General features: G+C 46.4%; 1 protein-coding gene across 1 annotated transcript; it reads right to left on the bottom strand.

Annotated features, from left to right (window-relative positions):
* Window positions 1–203: 203 nt before the first annotated feature.
* C5H14orf93 (chromosome 5 C14orf93 homolog) lies at window positions 204–17122 on the bottom strand. The gene is made up of 7 exons (XM_066603957.1): window positions 17020–17122; window positions 11748–12714; window positions 9902–10243; window positions 5781–5842; window positions 5272–5375; window positions 2885–2997; window positions 204–826 (listed from the first exon to the last, which is right to left on the bottom strand). Exons 2-7 carry the CDS (start codon window positions 12285–12287, stop codon window positions 422–424), a joined length of 1566 nt encoding a protein of 521 aa, XP_066460054.1. The 5' UTR covers window positions 12288–12714; window positions 17020–17122; the 3' UTR covers window positions 204–421.
* Window positions 17123–21007: the final 3885 nt, after the last annotated feature.

Genomic DNA, 21007 nt, shown 5'->3' with positions numbered 1-21007 from the left:
GTGCGATTGTGTCACCAGTGAGAATGCAGCCTTATTCTGCTGGCAATTCCACATAATAAAAACCCATATTTAGCTGTAAAGCTTTTTCCACACACCAAATATGTGAAAAGCCCGTAAAGCAGTCTAATGCTATACTGTATATTCCGCTCACAGATCTTTCACTTCCCGTTAGGCACGGCTTTATTCTAATAACTCCTCCATAGTTAGCGAAAGGTTTTAGCGGATACTTTATTACATACAATACCATTATTCTCGTAGGACTAGTGTTAAAAAGAATACGATTATGGACATTGGTGGCTTCTTCTAACCATGTGGGCAGCTGGATCCACATGGTAGGCATGAACCCAATGCCCGTACACATACACCATCAGTCATACAGATCAGGTCCTTTACACGTCCGCTACTAACAGTCTCTGCAGCTTCATTCGTCTTTTTCCACTTTTATCTGTATAAAAGCATTAAGGTCAGGACAGAAGGATTTCCTTCCTCTTCCTCCGCCCGTCACCTCCTCCTCCTCTTCTGCTTCTCTTTCCCAGTTGGGATCGTAGAGATGCGGAGGGAGAAGTTGAATCTCTGTGGAAGGTAACCGATCAGATAGCGCACCATAAACACGATTACTTTTATTGCCATGCTTGGAGTGAGAGTCAATGCTGTAGCAGAGCCGGGACAGCTCCGCCGCACGGAAGCGAGGCGGACGGGCGACCCAGACTCCGGGCTCGGACAAACTGTCCTCTTCATCGGACATTAACTCCTCCGTCACACCCTCCCACAGGGCTTGCTCTTCTGGTGGGAACTGTTGGACACCCCAGGAGCGATTTGCAAAAAGCTGTAGGGAAAGAGGTTTCCGGGTTAGTAAAGTATATAAATCATGTAAACCTGAACATAAATATGTAAAGTGTCTCGTATGGATGTGGTAGAAATTACAGAAAGAGAGACTTCCATAGAAAAGCAAAGGAACACAATTACCACACTGGAAAACCAAAGGAGAGTTCGCACCGTGCAGATAAAATCCACACTAAGGTCGGGTTCTCACCGGGCAGAATCCCGCCGGAAATCTTGCGGTTTTGCCGCAGCAAAAAACCCGCAAGATTTCTGCTGGGAAAGCGCAGGTTTAGGAGCGGCTTGGTCGCATGCTTTTCTGTTGTGGCCATGGAATCCGAGCCGCAGCACCAGCTTCTGCCACGACGGATTGGCCGTCCAATGTGGATGAGATTTTTGACAAATCTCGTCTTGGGATTAGCAACCGCAGGCAGACTTGCCGCAGTGAAATTCCGGACGGAATTTCCATGTCAAATTCGCCCTGTGTGAACCCAGCCTTAATCAGTCTGTTGATTTTGCTACAAAATATAATCCCTACATTGCAATGAATGAATTAGGCCGCCTGCACACGGGCAGGTCAGACCCCACATGCGATATTCCTGCAGTGGAGTTCGACCCGCTGCCCAGCTGGTGACCCCAGCGTACCTCTCAGCCGGTCTTCTCCTCTGCTGCGAATGTGCAGGCCGGCTCAGTATAGAGGACGCAGCGCCGCGGCTCTTGTGACCATTCTGCAAGGAGGATTGCAGAATGGTCGCTGGTTGGACAGCTTCCATTGACTTCAATAGAACCCGGCCGTGTGTAGCGTGCACAAAATCGCGGCATGCTGCGATTTATCCCCCGCGAACGGGGATCGATTTCCGCTTGTAGGCAGGAAATTGCGTATTCTCCTACCATGCTATGGGCTGGATTTGCTGCAGAATCCCGTTCCGGACTTTGCAATGCAAATCCGCCTGTGTGCCGGAGGCCTTAGACAGCGGAAATTAAATAACATTTCTGCACCAAATAGATCACGCTGCGGCTTTCACTATCCACATCATTATTCCATTTCACTGTTGAGTATTTTGTTGCTGTAGGTGAACAGTTTATTAAAACCCCCTTCGCTTACACTTTGTACTATTATTCAGGAACTTTGTTCATCATAACATGGAAGCTCAAGAGAAAGTATAGAGCTAAGAATTTGCCTATTTAAAACCAGATGGAGCCCGAGTCCTTCAGGCCGTGCATCTACACTTCTACTCCAGCCACCGGTCAATAACCAGCACTCTGACAACACTCTGGGTCCCGCAGCTATTAGCAGCAGGACACAGAGCATTGGCAGAGTGCTGGAGGCTGAAAGAAAAGAGCAGAAAACACAGCCTGGAGGGGGATGAGCTACAGCACTGGATTCTCCCCAGCGGAGGTCACTAAGACTATAATGGATTTCTAAGAAGAAAAAAAAGGGGGGGGGGGGGCGATTGAGGACGATGAGTAGCGAGAAACAATTGGAAGCTTAGGGCTCGTTCACATCAGCGTTGGGAGGTTCCATTAGGGGCCTCTGTCACGGATTCTTCTAAAATTTCCAAAATAAAAATGATGCAGCAATGCACCTTTTTTTTTTCGCGCCAGTAAACTGCCAGACACCAAACAGGCCCTCCAGCAGGAGGCAGCAAAGAGACAGCAGACGTGGGTCCCAAAGTAGCTCAAAGTAAGAACTGTAGTCAAGTTTTAAGTTTAAAGAGTATCTGCACTTTCCCCTTCAGATTTCAGCTGCTGGAGGGAGGTGAAAACTACTGATGGCGCAGAAGCAGACGACCCCATATAGCACAAATAAATTAAAAAAAAAAAAAAATTTTTTTTATAATATATATATATATATATATATATATATATATATATATATATATATATATATATATATATATATATATATATATATATATATATATATATATATATGCGCCATCTATCTATGTTCAGCTATTGGAATAATAGCGCTCTGAAGATGAACGTGCAGGTACTCCTTAAGATATTTATAAGACGATGAGGCTGGCGAGCATGTACTGTAGCAGAATCTGTATGTCCTCACCCTGTATCGGCGGCTTCTCAACTTCTTTTCTTCCTTTTCTCTCAGACTCTTGAACGGATTCATCGAGTTCCGGTATTCTCTTCTCTTTGTCAAGAAGTAGGCAACACAGGCACCTAAAGCAGAAGGACAACCTCTTGTAATGGTGGGCACACAGATAAGTTGATAAGACTGCATGTAATCGAAGTCTATAGGCCCCATTGAGCACCTTTTACAGTTTAATTACAGTTTCACCCAACATTGTTTGCCTTTTCCCCCGGCCAAAAGCATCGCAGTCGCTGCAGGTCAACAGCGAGTTATAAAAAAAATGCACTATGAATAGTGAATCTTTTGTTGTGTATTTTCTTACTTTTAGTCTCTTCTTTTTTGGGTCCATGCATTTTTTGAAAAACACAAGTTTGTTTTAGGCATGACTTTTTTTGTCAGGTAGTTTCCCACCGACGTCCCAACAGGGAAAGACTGAAGAAAAAAATGCAAGTCTTTCAGCATTCCTTCAAGGCTCTATAAGAAAGACTTGTCAAAACTAGTGCCAAGGAAACGAAGCCTAGAAAATGAGAGCTGAAGTCTGATTGCTTTCACCAATTGCTCCTCCCTTTTTACCTTTGGCTAATGAAAGCAGCAACCTTATTGGTTCTTTAAGTCACTTCACTTTTTAAAAAAAAAAAATATATATAAATAAGAGGAATACATCACCCCTTTGGCTCGGGTTGCTTATAAGCCATGCAACACAAAGTGTGTGCAATTTTCTGCAACTTTCTGGTGCATTGAAGTTGCAAGAGCATTTAGGATTGATCGCACCCCAATCTATTCCTTTGGACCGAATTATATAGTTAAAAACAAAAATCAACTGACGGCTGCAATCAGTCATCGTACAAAAGTCTGCATGTAGCCCAGGCTTGGGGCACGGTGTGATTGTGAACTGTGTGTTACAAACTCTAAATTGCACAAAAGACACTCAAAACCCCAAAAATGCTGACAAAAAAAGGGACTTGTGATTAGGCGCCAACACAGGCTGAAACTCAGAATCCAAATAAGATTTGAAATGTACCGTATATACTCGAGTATAAGTAGACTTGAATATAAGCCGAGGCGCCAAATTTTATCACAAAAAAACTTGGAAAACCTATTGACTCGAGTATAAGGCTAGGGTTCTGCAGACGCAGCGTTACCGCATATGTATGGGAGGTGCTAACTAAACACATGCAGCAACACAGTGCCACAGTGCGTACACAACATAGGAGTAAAGAATCCCCTGCCACAGCTGTGGCAGAGGATCGCGATGTTCGGCCATCACCATTGCTGCTGCCGGCGGCCCCATTGAAAGTAATGGGCTGCTGGCACCCCCACAGTGATTTTCGGGGGAAGGGCTTTAAATATGAGCTCTTCCCTGAAAATAATCTCTAGTTGTAGTAAAAAATTAAAAAGAAATCTATACTTGCCTCTCCGCTGATGCCGGGACTCAGGCGCGTCTAGCCGCTTGGGACCAGTCACTGTAATGAAGTTCTTTCAGCAGCCGTGGATTTAAAATCCCTGCTGCTGAAAGGGCTGTGTCTAATTGACTGAGCGATCAGCCAATCACAGGCAGCGCTCAGCCATTCATTGAATGACAGCTGAGTGCTGCCTGTGTTTGGTCACAGCACTCAGCCAATCACAGGCAGCGCTCTGCCATTCAATGAATTTAAGAACTTCATTACAGTGACGGGACCCAAGCGGCTAGACGTGTCTGAACCCCGGCAGCGGCGGACAGGCAAGTATAGATTTTCTTTAATTTTTCGTGTGAATGAGGCCTGAGTACGGGACCCTCACTTGAGTACAAGCCAAGGGGGCCTTTTTCAGAATAAAAAATGTGCTGAAAAAGTCAGCTTATACACGAGTATATACAGTAATAGATTTTCTTAGCTTTTTATGTAAAGCAGCTTTGGATTTAAAATATTGTTGAGTGGTGGACATCCTGTACCTCTGAACTATACTAGAAGCACCATTTAGGCTGGGCACAAAATGTAAGAGCATTTTCTCATAAATCAATACATTTACGCCAAGCATATATCTATATTACACTCAAGTTCGGCACTAACAACCAATCAGGTTGAATCAGGAAACCCAAACAGCCAATGAGGTTTAATCAGACAAGCCAAACAACCAATCAGGTTGCTGAAATTGTGAATCAGAACCAATGAGGCTGCTGGAATTGCTCCATAGTGCCGAACTTGAGTGTAATATAAATATATGCTTACGCCAACTGTTGTTGCCTTCTGTCCGGTAGTTAAAACACAGGGTTATTCAAAAAGAATAACAGCCTACCAGTCTATGTAGAGGCTCCAAAAGATGAAGCTTTTGTCCTATACATAGAAACTGATTTGCTGAAAATTGAAAAATAACTCCAGTGTTACCTTTCAGCTCTTTGTCGGTGTAACGATGGGCACTGGACACAAGCTCTTGTTTCAGCTTCTCCACCAAGAACTTTAAAACTGAAATATTCCAGGAGGACTTGATGCTGCGAATAAACATCAGACCAGATTAAAGTATCATGTAAGGCTACTATCAAATTGTGCAGCTTTCTGCATAGGGGGAGCAAGTGCGCCGAGAGGGAAACCTGGATGATATTCTAGATATCAATGTGCTTTGTTGCCATTTCACCAGGTTTGAGTCCGTCAGTCTTTTTAGCTGGATTGAAAAGTGCCATAAGCGACGTTTTTCCTATCCAGCTAAAAAGCGCGCCAGGGACAGGAACCTAGTGAAACAGACCAAAGTGGTCTCCGTCTGACACATGAAGCCTAGCGATTCCCATCTCTGCATTGTAGAAAATGAAACCAGAGAAGACGAGGAAATATGGAAACAAAGTGCGAAAGTATCCCAAAAGGATTCTAATAAGGAAAGCCATAGCGCAAGCAGCACTCACCTCTCCGAGCCATTGAAGCGCTTGTTGTTAGAGATGTGATTGTGAATATTATGGACCAGTTTCTGAAAAGAGAAATAAGCAGTCAGCGGCCACAGTCAGTCCTTGAATGGTCATCTTCTATGAAGTGGTAATATACTATTCAGTTTCTTTGTTATAGCCGTTTGTGTCAATCTGTTTTGTGCATTACGGACAGACCCTTGAGGAGGGCAAATCACCCAGTGATACATATAGAGATTGCTGCTGTGCAAACCACCACATATATACTGAATTACAAAACCCATTTCACTTTGTGTATTACATGCATTCTTTTCTTACTTTCTTGTTTTTGGTTTATAAAGTGTGATAAATATAAAATTACCCACTTTTGTTAATGCAGGAGGTTGTAAATCCATTAGTTAATAGGTTTTTCTTGCCATTATATTGCAGGATTCCCTCAGATGGCTTTCATATTTCATGGGGATTGCCTTGTAAGTTGCAAAAAGGTCTTACAGAAATGTATAAACATTTGTATATATTTTTCATCGATCCATCTTTAGAGTATGCCATATACACTATTTTTTGTTGATTGCTACAAAAAGCCCTTATAGCAAAAACTTAAAGGGATATGAAGGCTTGTATAATGGATACTATAGATATAATGCATTAATCTATACGGGAGTACAGCCTTCTGGAAGAGCCACAGTGGCCAGAGAGCACCAGAGGAATGGGGGAACCAGAGGAGTATGAAACTGCTCCCCATAGAAGCACCATAGCTTAGTTTATGGTCTTCTAGATGATGGTTGGGTCACTTTAAAGGGGCTGCTGTACTGTAGCAGAAACAAAGGGTCCCCATTCCAGCCGCAGCGACACCACAATTCTCAGTGTCCAGGCTCTCTTGAACATTACAATAATTCTGCCTTGTAACCTCTAGGTGGCGCCATGAGTATTTCTGATACATACATGAACTACAAACCATAGCAACATTATAGCTGAAAAGAGAAGGATGTGCGTATACGGTATGTATATACATTGTGTACATACACGTTACAGCGTGTATGAACATACCTATACAACAGTAAGTTACATTGCACTATTTAAGTGAAAAGGAAATCCATAATCCACGTTCCATTGGGTTCGCAGCAGCATTCAGGCTCAGTATCGCTGCATTTTCCTGGTCCATTATGGGAGGAAGAAAGCAGAATTCCTAGCCAAATGGATCATCCAATGATTGAATCAAAGGCCAGATGGACCCAATAGACTATAATGGGGTCCACCTAAATTCTGCTATGCCCTCCGGCATTTCCCAGGTAAATCCCAGCATGCTGCATCATTTCCTCCAGGGGTTTAGGCCGGATCTGCACTGCAGGCTGTGAGCAGAGCCTAAATGTGGTCACTATACTGTGGTTTTTGTGCATTTACTGAGTAGGTATGCATTGGAGATGGTTGCTGCCGTCATTTTGGATTGGCACCCAACATGGGTGTGTCTAATCATTTAGAAACATGGCTTGCCCCAACCTATGTTTTAAGTATGTAGGCCAAAGCCGGAGAGAAAAAAAAAAGGTGTTCTTTATACCAGCAATACGCTAATGCTGGCAGCCATCTAAAAGAGGCTATCAAATTTAGGGAATGGGCCTCTGCAATTTTCTGTTTGTATGTGGACAAGTAAAAAACAAAACTGGCACTTTGTGAAGTAGCTGGGTGCCCGGGTTACCCGAATCTCTGGAATGCTGAAAGCTATAAAAGTTAAAGGGCCACTTCAGTGAAGACTAGAGATGAGCGAACGTACTCGGATAGGCACTACTCGTCCGAGTAATGTGCCTTATCCGAGTACCGCTCTACTCGTGCTGAAAGATTCGGGGCGCTCCGCTGCTGACAGGTGAGTCGCAGCGGGGAGCGGGGCAGAGCGGGCGGGAGAGAAAGATCTCCCCTCCGTTCCTCCCCGCTCTCCCCTGCAGCTCCCCGCTCCGCAGCGGAGCGCCCCGAATCTTTCAGCACGAGCGGGGAGGTACTCGGATAAGGCACATTACTCGGACGAGTAGTGCCTATCCGAGTACGTTCGCTCATCTCCAGTGAAGACACATTTTTCCATCCCTGCCCCCCTCATCTGAGTGCCTGTCACACTCTGGAGGTCTCCTCTGTGTATTCCATCACTTCCATGCCTGTCTGATGCTCATCGGGTACCATCTTGAGAGTAAGATTTTTTAAATTCAAATCCAATCAATCCCATGATGCATCAGTACAGCATTTGTTAAGGCTATACCATTTTGCCTGCAGGAGGCAATAAATTAAATCAAAGTGGCCCTTTAACCCCCTAAGGACAGGAAGGAGAGCCCTCTGCCCCTTCTTCCTTTTCTATTTTTCCTCCTCAATTTAAAAAATAATATTTTTATTTTCCAGTTTACATAACTACATGAGGATTTATTTTTTGCACGACAAGTTGTATTTTGCAACGATACCCTTTAATGTACCACATAACCTATTGGAAAACGTAAAAAAAAAAAAATTCTAAGTGGAATTAAATTTGGGGGGAAAAAAATAGAAACAAGATGGTGGAATTTTTATGGCATACACATTGCAGCAAACGTTACTATATAACTTTTTTTGTGGGACGGTACGGTTACGATGATACTGAGTTTATACAGTTTTACTTTTGCTATACTACTTTTAAAAAATAATCTTGGGAAAAAAATTAAATTACGTTTTCTGCGACCTTCTAACCACCATAACTTCATTCTTTCGTCGATAGTTGTGTGACGGCTCATTTTTATGGGGCGTCTTGCAGTTTCTACTGGTACCATTTTGTGGTTCAGGTGACTTTGATTGCCATTTTATTAACTTTTTTCTTGGAGACGGCAAAACCTTCACAGTGTGGGGAAATAATGTGTTCTTTTGATAGATTATAATATGGGAATAGGGGGGAAGTGGAGGGAGTTAAAAACTTGTACTTTCTTTTTTTCCAATAGTTAGAAATAAATATATATTTTTAGCCCCCGGAGGGGACTTGAACTTTTGACCACCTATACAGTGTAAATACCACAGTCTTGTATTATACTGCATTTTGACAGTCTATAAAGCCCTCAAAGGCATTTATTCATGGCATTCCTGTGGGAAGGCTCCCAGCTGTCAAGGAAACAGAAATACATCCTTCAATCTCATTGCAGGGGCTTTCAGGACCCCTAAGTGATCTGGGCATTTAGAGGGTTAACAGCTGTGATTAGCATGATCCTACTCCATATAAACTCCGAACACTCAGGGCATAAATGTATGCCCGGTGGTGTTAAGTGGTTAAATTAAAGTTATACATGCACACATATTATATATGCATATGTACACACAGATCCATGGGCATGCTGACAATGTCCCGGCATATTCTAGCATCCTAAGACTCCCTAGCAGTAATGTAAACCCGACACACTTCGGTATAGTGGATTAGGAGGTTGGATCAGACCGTGAGGCCCACAGAACCACTAAGTGCCATACTGTGCCATCCATGAATCTGGAGATAAGGACTATAAAAGGCAATTTCCTATTAGTCATTCACCAAATTATTGTGTTGAGAGGCATATTAGAAGAATTTCTGGTGCTGGATTAAAGGGGTTGTCCGAGAGTTTATTCCAGAGAGGTCCCCTAGTGTGCAAGCATAATAAAGAGCTCGTACTCACCTCTCCTCGCTTCTCCTCCGCCAGCAGCTCCCAGTGTTTACAGGCTGCAGTCATCCTGTGTGGTCTTAAACCTGCAGCCAATAACAATCGCCGAGCGCTGTCATTGGTTGCAAGAGCTTGTTTGGAGACCGCTCAGGCCGACTGTAGCCTGCAAAGAGGATGGTGGCAGGGAGCAGTCAGCGAAAGGAAACACCTTTAACCCCTTTAGTGGCACGCCCGGAAAATCTCCGGGGCTTCTGCACTGACTATGCAGTGAAACCCTGGGAAAATTTCCGTGGACAGCTGTAGTGCTGAAATGTACAGAGCATTGAGCTGTCATCTGAAATCTTCTGGTTTTTTTTTTTTGCATTGTTGACTCATTTAAAAAACCTGCCCTGTGAGGCGTGACATGGTAATAATAAACCTGCCACTGAAGGGGTTAATGCAATTTTCCCTTATTACACTCCTGGCCAATAAATTCTAACACCACAATAAACTCACCGACAGAACTAGGTCTCGTTTCCGGCGAGAACATTTCTGCCCATTGCTACGTTGCCGACTGTGTGAACCGCTATAAAACTGTGCAAATAGCGGCGGCGAAGTGGATGCTCTCATCTCCCCCGAATCTGGCGACGTGTCGGCCATCATCAACCCTCCCGGACTAAGGGAGCCATCTTTCTGTATCAACATATGGGAATGGCTAGATTTAACAATTGGAGGAGGTGGTTCATTAAGACTGTCCACTGGATCCCTATGAGGGCGCACATCTGTCAGCTGCTTGACAAAGTTGGGAGTTAAAATCCGCTGGGTATGGGACTCGGAGTTCAAAAAATCATCAATTACCTGCAAAAATAAAAACAATGCAGTTAAGTGCAAAAAACATATATAAAAAAGGACAAAACATGGAATAGGGAAGCACAGTGTTAAAATCCTAAGAGGTGGCTGGCAGGGAGGAGCGGCGGGCGATCAGCAGGCACACAACAGATGGCGTAAAGATGACACACCTGCCAGAATGGCTGCAAACAGAAGCTGTCCCTATTACAAGTGACAGACTGTCTCCCACTAGAGTGCCATAGAACGGAGACTAAACAGACTGCAGCGGAGCTCTCATGCACACATACTCAGGGTATGGAGCCCAGGAAAGTGGCTAGAACCTATACACGGAACTAGATTTGGCATGAATGACTGTCACATCCATCCGGGGTCACGTCTACGGTTAGGAATAATTGATGCCGGCTTTGCCGCCAAGCGTCCTTGTTTTACATTAGCCAGACCTGCAATTTCCTAAGACACAAGCAAAACCAATGTGCAGGTAGTAAAGGAGTAATGGAAATGCTTAGAAACGTCTATAATTTACCTATAAAGGTGGGTTACAAATCAAAAACAGCCTTTAGCTTGTTGTTGGGCTGCCGAAATTTGGATTCCACGCGGCATCCTAGTGGTTGTGGCAGACTGCCTGCTGGCGGCACAGCTAGTGCAGCGGTACCAGATGAAGGAACTGCACATCTCAATGAAGGTTTAGCATCATATATCTACACTTGTACATAACAGCCAATGTAAAAGGGAACAAAGCTGCAGCCAAGCGTCTGGTGAAATGGGCAGATCTCAGACCACCGTTGGCAATGCACTGATGACCACAGCCATGCCCTCTTGGAGAAGAGATCAAAAATAACCTAGAAGCCATCACTGAAGAACATATAAACAGCAGGTAAGTATCACCTAAAGACCGGTCTCACACGGTCAGACTTGAATTGCAGATTCCACGATCATATGAGCTGCTGTAATAAGCGGTTCAATCAAATGCATAGGATTACACACAGCCGCTCACATTAGCGGGTCGGAATTGCATAATCCGCTCGCGGGAAAATAGAACGCAGCATGTTCTATTTTACTGCAGATATCAGCGACAGAGCACATTGTGCTCTATGGTCGCGGATATACCCGCAGCACATATGTGGTTACGTTGCATATGGGCTGCAGGTACCCAAGTCATTTGTAAGTGCCGGCGCAGGAAACACAAACAAAAAGATGGACTACGTATGACTGCCTGTGTGAGTACCAAGTCATACATGGCCGTATAAGTCATCACTTGTCGGGGTCACAGCTGGAATCCTCTGCGGGCATTCGCACGCAGAATCCGACCCGCTCGTGTGAGCCCGGCCAAAGGTAGGGACAGGTTTGAAAATAGCGAACATGTTCCCTAAACAGCTACACTCAACATATGGCTTAGGGTCGGGGAAATAGAAGGCAATGAGGCATTCTGCACCCATCTACCGCAACGAGAAGGTTCTCACCACGTAGCGAGAGCAGCACGAATACTAGGCCACCATTGCAGGCGATGACTTACCGGCATATGCACAGGACTAAGGAGGGATGGAGCTTCGCTAGGAGGACATGCTGTTAAACAAGCTTCTCTTGTCCTGTCCAGAACTGGAGGGTGAAGTCCAGATACTAAGGAAGCCGACGCTGCCCCCAGCTGCCTCAACTCTTCAATGACAACCTGGACTCCTCCGATCTCTTCAACCTCTTCCTCCTCCGCTACCTTACATCTTGCTCCGATGTCTGCCGGCGACTTCATAGCCTCTGGGCTGTCAATCGCCCTCTTCAGACTACCAACCTGGTCTTGGAGTTCACTGAGGAGGCTACTATTTTCCTTGGCAACATTAAGAGCCGCTTCGGCTAGTCCCACCGCTTTCTCTACGCGTTGATAGATGAGATGAAGAAGCTGCTCACAACCTTGTAAGGCCAACCCTTGCCCGTTCACCGTGATCGGGGTGGCACCATCGACAGACACAGAGCCACCTTGGGTACTTTCGATCTTGCATGGACACTTGCCATCACTTTGTCCCGGCGGAGGCGTGAACAGGATTGTGGCGCTGAATGACATCCTGCGAATGAATGCGCGATGCAAATACTTATTCTAAGAGACCAACTGATGAGTGTCGGCAGCGGTTACTGCGGCCGTCACCGGGTACTAACTTAGCATCTACTGTCTTTATTAATATTAGCTTCCTTGTGGTTGTCCACAAAGCCCAATATTACACCTAAATAATGCAGGTCCAAGTAACGCTGCGGTACGTCGTGGCATCCGTCTCGCTGATGGATTAGTTAATATATTCATGATGGTTTTCTACGATTGTCACCAATTCCTGAGGGAACATTTCCTATTCCTACTGTCAGGCGGCAAACACATCCCACAAGATTTATGGGGGCTTTCGGCACGTTTTAAGCTACCGGTCTCATACTTGTTGGCTTCTTCTGGAGCTCGCGGTCTGATAAATGACTGAAGGGTTCCGACGGTTTCTGGGAAATATCTTGTGACAACGGCTAAGGAACAGAGCAGTAAAGCCATTCACAAACATGACGAGAAAAGAGCCGCTTACAAACGGGACAAGACGACTAAGGCTTCTTCTGCGAATATAGAAATATAAAAATCACTTATTCCAGACGGTAGAATTTTATTTATTTTTTTTTACACCATAATTAATTTGGAAACCTGCATTTTATTTTTAAACAGATCAGAACTTCAATTGATGATTGAAATCCTCCCCCCCCCTTCCCAATCCACATAATCATGGTCATAAATGCAGTATTTCAAGAGGGTATCATTATACAATGAATAGGGCTGGGCAATATGGGAAAAAAATTAAAATCTCAAATTTTTCAAAAACTTTTCTGGATTCTCAATTTTTTTTATTTTTTCATTTTTGTTAAACAAAGTAAAAGAAAACCAAAACTTTTTTTTTTTTTTTACATAAGAGAATTATATGCACAGCCATTCCTTAATATATACGGATGATCAGAATTCCAATACTCCACATACATTAAGGAATAGCTGTGCGATCATGTCACTAATGTAAGAGCACACCAGCTATGTACACATGAAGGGCGGGTACCCATCCAGCTACAACGGCTGCCCAGGGGGATACTGCATGTAAATTGGCGCACTCCTGTGTACTGCAGCTGTCAGGCCGCTCTCGCACAGACGCTTTTTCACAGCATTTAATGCAGCGTTTTCAGCGCAGCGCTAAACGCCGTCAATCCCTACCATTGATTTCAGTGGGGCTTCTCAGACAAGCGCTAAAACGTTTTTCCAAGCGCTGTATGTTCTGTTTTCATGCGTTTGCCCACTGAAAGGAATGGGCTGCTGAAATGTGTTAGAACGTGGTTACCGCGTTTTTGACTGCGATGTTTCATTTCTGGTATCAGTGTTTATAACTGTGCTGGAAACGCAGTCAAACGCTGTCAAAAACGTATGTCAGCGCAGCTGACCGGCTGGGGTCACGCGGGGCGGAGTTGGCACCAAAATTCCACCTGCAATCTTAAGCCTAAGAATAAACAGCAAAGAGTCCGAGATTTACAAAAATCATGCCCAGACGCTGCGGCCAAGCCGCGCTGAAACGGACATGCTGTGCAGAATTTAACGTCACGGCGTGTCAATTGTATCGCTGTTTCCGCTGCGGGCTTTCTTCTCTCTATAGGTAGAGATGGCCGCAGCAGAATAAGCCACTTTCGAAACCTGCGCCAAATGTCTCAGGACTTCAGCTGCAGAAATCCTGCAGAATTTCCGTGAGATCCCATTGCGGACATTCCGCGAGATTTCCGCCCTCTGTGAACCCAACCTAAACATCGCACTTTTTAACGTAGCGTTGACGTGTTTCACAAGTGGATGTGTGAGACTGGCCGAACTCAATGGGTACATCCAGGCTACATCCACAGGCAGCAGGTCTCCCGCAACAGGAAATACACCTTGAACAGTCAGGACGACGCGTACAATAAGTTGAATACTGCACGTTAAAAAGCGTAAAAATAAAAATAAACATCTGAGGCAAAATGCTAATTTTTAGCATTTTGCCTCCCAAAATGCACAATAAAAGTGATTTAAAAAGCCGTATGTACCCCAAAATGGTACCCATTAAACTACAGCTCACAAGCCCTTACAGAGCTCCGTCCATGGGAAAAAAAAAATGAATTTTGATATCATAACCGTACTAACCCGCAGAAAAAAAATGTATTGTGTCATTTATGCTGCATGATTAAGGCCTCATGTCCACGGGGAAAATAAGAATTAAAATCCGCAGCGGATTTTAACTCTTCTCCCGCGCGCGGATCCGCACCCCATAGGGATGCATTGACCACCCGCGGGTAGATAAATACCCGCGGATCGTCAATAAAAGTGATTTAAAAAAAAATGGAGCATGAAAAAATCTGGACCATGCTCCATTTTCATGCGGGTCTCCCACGGGGACGGCTCCCGCGGGCTTCTATTGAAGCCTATGGAAGCCGTCCGGATCCGCGGGAGACCTAAAATAGGAATTTAAAAGAATTTACTCACCCGCAGCGGGCCGGGAAGGTCTTCTCTTCCTCACGGCCGCATCTCCCTTGCTTCGGCTCGGCGGATGTGCCCGGCGCATGCGCGCGGCACGTCGACAACGTGCCGGCGACGTGCCGCCGGCGTGAGGAATTCATCCGCCGGCCGAAAAAGATCCGGCCGTGAGGAAGAGCAGAGCTTCCCCGCCCGCTACGGATAGGTAAATTCTTATAAATTCTTATTTTCAGCCCTCATGTCCGCGGGGCAGGAGGGACCCGCTGCAGATTCTACATGTAGAATCCGTAGCGGGCCCAATTTTCCCCGTGGACATGAGGCCTAAAGCTGTAAAAAAAATAAAATAAATAAATAATATGGCAGAATTGATGCGTTTTCTCTCCCTGCGATCATAAAAAAAAAAAAAAAAAAAAAAAAAAAAAAGTTTTACCAATAAAAATTACAGTTCGCCACACAAAAAAAAAACAAGCCCTTATACGGCTGCGTTGACAAAAAAATAAAAAAGTTATGGCTCTTGAGAAAGAAGAGATGAAAATCCGCAGTCGGGGGTCGTCTTCTACGCCGGGTGTACATGTCCGAAAAAAAAAAAAAAATCAATACTCACCTCTGACGGCTCTGCTGCAGGCTGTCGCTCCCTTGTGCACGCTGGCAGAGCATTGCTTTCTGCAAGTGGGGCTTGAATGCCCCGCCTCCAGACTGCTAATGCTGTGATTGGCTAACTTAGTCTGGCGTTAGCCAATCACAGCCATTCATGACTTTATTGACGTCTTATACGCCAGAAAATACGGTATTTACACTGCGAGAGATCAACCGCACGTGCCGTCCAATAGCGATACGGATGCAGCATTCATTATCCTGTCTGTTTACATGAGCAGTCTTTTTCTTGGACTTCGGCCTCTTGTTGACGGCAAAAATGGAATTTTAAAAGCCATGTGGGTCTCCCATGCGTGCGATCCGCACCCAAAGGGAATCATTGGGCACCCGCAGGTAATTAAACACCTGCGGATGTCATTTTCCCTGGTGTGCGGACAACCACAGCAGAATGCTCTATATTGTGCGGTTCTCCCGCACGGCGGCTCCCACTGAAGCCAACCAAAGCCATCGTAGCTGACACTGCGTCCGTACCGCGGGACAAAAAAAAGCAGGAGTTTAAAAAAAAAAAAGGGACAGCACCCCACCGGTGTCCCAAACGCATCCGCCGGTCACAAGAAAGAGGATCCAGCCTGCAAGGAGGAGAGCCCCGCGGCATCCGGACAGGTGAGTATGATGTATTTTTTAGCCTCATGTCAATGCAGGGGCACGGGTGGCATCCCGCTGCGAGATCCGACCCAGCCAAGGACAGCTTATACAAATGTATTTCTGCACACAGCGTATAGAACCCATTAATTTAAAGGGGTTCGTTCACACGTGTGGAGGGGGGTGGGGGGCGCATTTCAGCCATGCAAAAAAAAAAACTGCAGCACTAAAATCAACACAGATCTTTTGTTAACTTGAATGAAAACCATGTTTTTTTAAAAACACACAGCGCCCCTAGCGGTGAGCACAGCGGAACTGCGGGTCGCCACACACCAGCACGTTCTCGAGATCCAGTCACACTATTCAGCAGTCCTCCACGCCCCCATCCGTTACTAGTACCTTCCCCCTCATCCCAGCGTCACCAGAGTGGGTGTGGCCAGTACACGCAATTTCTCACGTGATCACTAGGATGTACGCGCGACATACAGAGCTCCGTGTACATAACACGCACGCCGAGACCCGCCCACTCCTGCATTTGATTGGCTGAACGCGATTCGCTGCAACAACCTGCCAATCAAGGCAGCGAACCAACCATTAGCGGGACAGAAGAATTGGCGCCTACGTCATCAATCAGCCGGCCAATAGGACGCAGTCACCCTCAAGCTTCTCCTCTGTTAACCCCATGCCTGCCAGTCAGGAAAGCGAATCATAAAGCGCTGCTGACGAACGGAACTGCGTTCTCCGTCCTGGGAGAACTCTCGGCTCATCGCAGGCGGCCAGCAGAAGGCGTGTACCGGCTATACGGCCGGCTGTACCGCACTCAGCCGTTAACCCACACGCCGACACACGAGGCGTTCACTCCCACACAGGCTACGGCGCTCCTGACCATTGTGTCTAAGCCCAAAGTTCCCCGTCCACCGGTCCCCCCTCCCACTGAGCTCGAAGGAAGAGCAGGACAATGAATATACTACTACCTTAGTGTCGGTCCACAAGGGAATAAAGTGTACCTAGCGGCGCCGCGCAACTCGGGGGGATTCCGCCGTGTAATAAAGGATACGTGAAGGTCAGCGTGTCCCCTTTGTATTCTTGGAGCCGTGTGTGCACAGAGGAGCGCACAGCTCGTACACGCCTCTGTCGGCTGCTGATTGGTCAGGAGTAAGTCTGGGGGCGTGGCTAGATGCGTGTACAGGGGCCCTACAGGGGAATTGTGTACATTCACTGGCGGCCGGATCATGTCACGTGATTGGGCCTCGTACTGAACAGTGCAGAGCCCGTTGTCCATAGCAACCGACAGTCAGCAGACTGGCACTATGGCCACTTCTGTGCCCTAAATGTTACACATAAAGCCCACTACGTCTCTACAGTGTGACTGCAGGCCCCCTGCTGCCCCTACATAACCCTGCAGCCAGTCAGAGCATGTCAGACACCATAACCGCCCCGCAGATAGTATGTGTCTGCTCTCAGGGCTCCTGCTCACTCCACTAGGCTACGACACACGGGCGAGCGCCATAGTGGGCCGAGATACTCAGCCCCGTATCCCGCTTGTCAACCTGTGTTTTACCCGCAGGTGTGAGGTGATTTTCAGGCAAAAATGCATAGTTTCTGTGAATTTCCTGCCCCGTCACGTGAAAGCAGACTAGAAGCGTCTCCCACTGATGTAAATGGGAAACCGCGCAAAAAATAGAACACGCCACAATATTTTCTGTCGCGGCACTGCAGGGAATGAAGGCATGGCTCATGTGTATGACTGCGTTCAAAAGAATGGGGTTCATATTCATGCGAGTCTCAACGCAGAAAACTAGCGCAAGATGCCGGCTCACATGAGCATATTTAGCCTGTGTGTTATGCGCGTTATTTTCACGTGTATGATACGCAGCGCTAAAAGCCCATTGGTTTACATTGGGCCATTCAGACCCGCACATAACAGAAAGCCCAGTATGACCTACTATTTACGCACCATTATAGTCAATACACGTGATACACGCGTGTGTATTACGCAGGGAAGAAATTACGCTTGTCTGAAGGAGCCCTTAGCGATTTCAAATGCAGCGCTTTGCAGCAAATTTACTTTCGTCCGCAGCTCCCTGTTTTAGCGCCCCCCATCATTGTGGTGGGTGATGAGGTGCGCTAAACAGACAAATATAGAGCAGACAGTGCTCGAAAAACGCGGCACTAGAAAGCGCAGTCCAGCGCCGCAATCGAACGCAAGTCTGCAAGGGCCCATTAATGTGTTACAGCGGAAGATAACGTGACGGACGGCTTCCATTGACTGCAATGGAAGCCGTCCGCGTGTACACCCGCGGCAAATAGAACATGCCGCGGGTGAGGACGTGTGATTTCACGGTGCGGAATTCCACCCGTGTGAAGCCACCCTAAGGCCCCTCACACAGGCGCTTTTTACAGCGCCGCAATAGAACGCAAGTCTGCAAGGGCCCATTAATTTCAATGGGAGCGTTATACGGCAATTATCGTTGCAGTCAAAACCCCGCTTTAATCGCCGTAAAAATCGCCTGTGTGAGAGGCCTTAGGGTGGCTTCACACGGGTGGAATTCCGCACCGTGAAATCACACGTCCTCACCCGCGGCATGTTCTATTTGCCACGGGTGTACGAGCGGACGGCTTCCATTGCAGTCAATGGAAGCCGTCCGTCACGCTATCTTCCGCTGTAGCGTGAAACCGCTTCCCCTCCTACCCCCAGCCACATCATATGACGCGACCGGCATGTTATGTGACGCTGTGGGCGTGTCATATAACGCAGCTGGCGCGTCACGCGCTCTATTGCACATGCGCGCCGAAGCGTCATGTGGGACGGCGGATCCGGAGGTAAGTATGGGGTCTCTGGGGGGGCGTGACTGGCTCCGCTGCGGGATTCCGCTTTCGGAGCCCGTCATGGCCGTGTGAACCCAGCCTTAGTGTACAAGAAGTATGGATTGTATTGGGTGTTGCAGCCATCTGTCCTGGAGCCACCTCCCAACAACTTAGAACGGCTATTAACTCCTTCAGACGGCACGCAATATATTTACGGTGAGCCTGTCACCACGGTAACGCTGCCCGAGTGACTAGTACCATGATCCTGGGACAGGTATGTCCGTTCGGCCCATGTACGTTTTATTAGGAAACGCTATTTAATTGCAGAAAAGCAACAGAAATTTAGCTGGAAGCTCAGCTGGAACAGAGCTCTGAGTCAAAGAAGCGGCCGCATTGGTGTCTCCAAGCCACCATCTTGAAGACAGCCCTTTCCCTATACACAAATAGGAAGAAGCAGTCAGTCAACATGAGGAGGGTGGGGGTAGGGCACCCAACACGTCTCTCCCTTTGATTCAAGAGCTCAAACCGCTAACGCTGGATTCACATGACCGTATTTCTGCATGCAAAATTCACGTGCGCAATGTGCAGTGAATACAACCCATTGATTTCAATGGGTTTATTTACAATCGCGTATTTTGCGTGCGCCATTCCGTCACACACAAAAAATACGCAGCATGTTCTGTTTTCCTGCGCATTTGTGCAGAGAAATAGAACTATTTACACTAATGGGCCATTTCAATGGCTGGGACAATAGTTAAGTGTTTTTTTTGCATGCTCAATTGTCCACGATTTACACACGCAAACAGTACCGGGATGTACCACGTTATCCTTGCAGCTAGGAGCAGTGCGTGACTACTCACTCTGCTTTCTAGATTATTACTTCTAAGGCGCGGTACAACTGGAGGAAGGGTTATGTTACAATGGACGACATATAAAGAGCAAATACTACTGTCATGTTCAACCTGGGCGCAATGAACATCTCAACCAGGTCAGACGCAAGACGGTGTGAACACCGGACAAAGGAAAACACAAAATCAGAGGGAAAACTGACCCTGCTCCCAAAAAAGGGCCCTACCTAATAGCAGATTGACCGCTCTGACAAGTGCGAACATGCTGAACGCCTCTCGGTCTACTACCTGACCCTAACAGGGAGTAAGGGAAAAGACCGAACCACAGTACAAATCACCAAGAGAGAGGGAAATAAACCGCAACTTAATGAAAGATGCACAGCTAACTCCAAAAGGGCTTGGACACAGCTCCAACCACCACATCCAAATGAAACTGCAAACGGGATTTGCAAGCAGACATCCAATGACTGACAACCACCAAAACACTTACCTAGAATAACAATACGTTAAAGTAGGTACGAGGTATTGGTTCATATTTTGGCCAAGATTCTTAAGCTCACGAGCTGACGACAAGGGTCCTCGTTGTCTCGTGAGTCCCAACTCCAATAGGACAACTTAACCTTAGGAGTCCTGTCCACAAGCAGGGTGATCATCCCAAAAGGGAAGGCCCCACGCTGGAATCTAGGGGCCTGGCTTGCCCTAGATGGAATGCAACATATACACTGAACAGGACACAGTTCACACACAAGCAGACAAGGAACATACACCTTGAACAGAGAGCTGATCGCATCAAGTGTCTGGTCACCTACACAGACACGGAGCACGTCGCTGATCACACCAACAACAGGGAATCCCACGCAGAACCTCATGCAAGAAGCAGCAACACCTCAGGGTGCCTACCCACTAGCGATATTTTTTTTTTGCAATGCAAGAGCGATGATTATGAAACCAATGATTTTCAATGGTTTCATACTCATTTGCGATTTTTACTCTCACGCCTCGCAGCGAAGAGAAAAAATCTGCGATATCGCTCAGTGATCTCAATGGGGCTGGCGGCAGCAGTGCTATCCCCATTGAAAACAAAGGGAATTCATTGCGAACTTCTGTGACAGCTGTGGTAGAAGTCCGTGATGCTATCCCATTACTTTCAATGGGGTCGGCACTGCTGTGGCCCCATTGAAAGAAGTGGATTGCAGGCGAACCCTGCAGCGATGATTTTCGGGGAAGGGCTTTAAATATAAGCCCTTCCCTGAAGATCATCCCTAGCATGTGTAAAAATATATATATATATATATATGTACTCACCTCTCCATCGCTGCCCGGGCTCAGCCGTGTCTAGCAGCGTCTTCTCCCTGCATTGCTCTGCCTTTCTTTCATCAGGTGGGGATT

The sequence above is a fragment of the Eleutherodactylus coqui genome, chromosome 5 (assembly GCF_035609145.1).
Source record: "Eleutherodactylus coqui strain aEleCoq1 chromosome 5, aEleCoq1.hap1, whole genome shotgun sequence".
NCBI lineage: Eukaryota > Metazoa > Chordata > Amphibia > Anura > Eleutherodactylidae > Eleutherodactylus > Eleutherodactylus coqui.
The sequence above is the reverse complement of the archived record's forward strand: the minus strand, read 5'-3'. Positions and strand labels throughout refer to the sequence as shown.

Coding starts and splice junctions, on each gene's coding strand:
- C5H14orf93 (XM_066603957.1), bottom strand. CDS start 12,287: ATGTCATTCAGCGCCACAATCCTGTTCACGCCTCCGCCGGGACAAAGT. Junction 10,244..11,747: donor TTAGTCCTGTGCATATGCCG/GTAAGTCATCGC, acceptor TTATTTTTGCAG/GTAATTGATGATTTTTTGAA. Junction 827..2,884: donor TGAGAAGCCGCCGATACAGG/GTGAGGACATAC, acceptor CTTTCCCTACAG/CTTTTTGCAAATCGCTCCTG.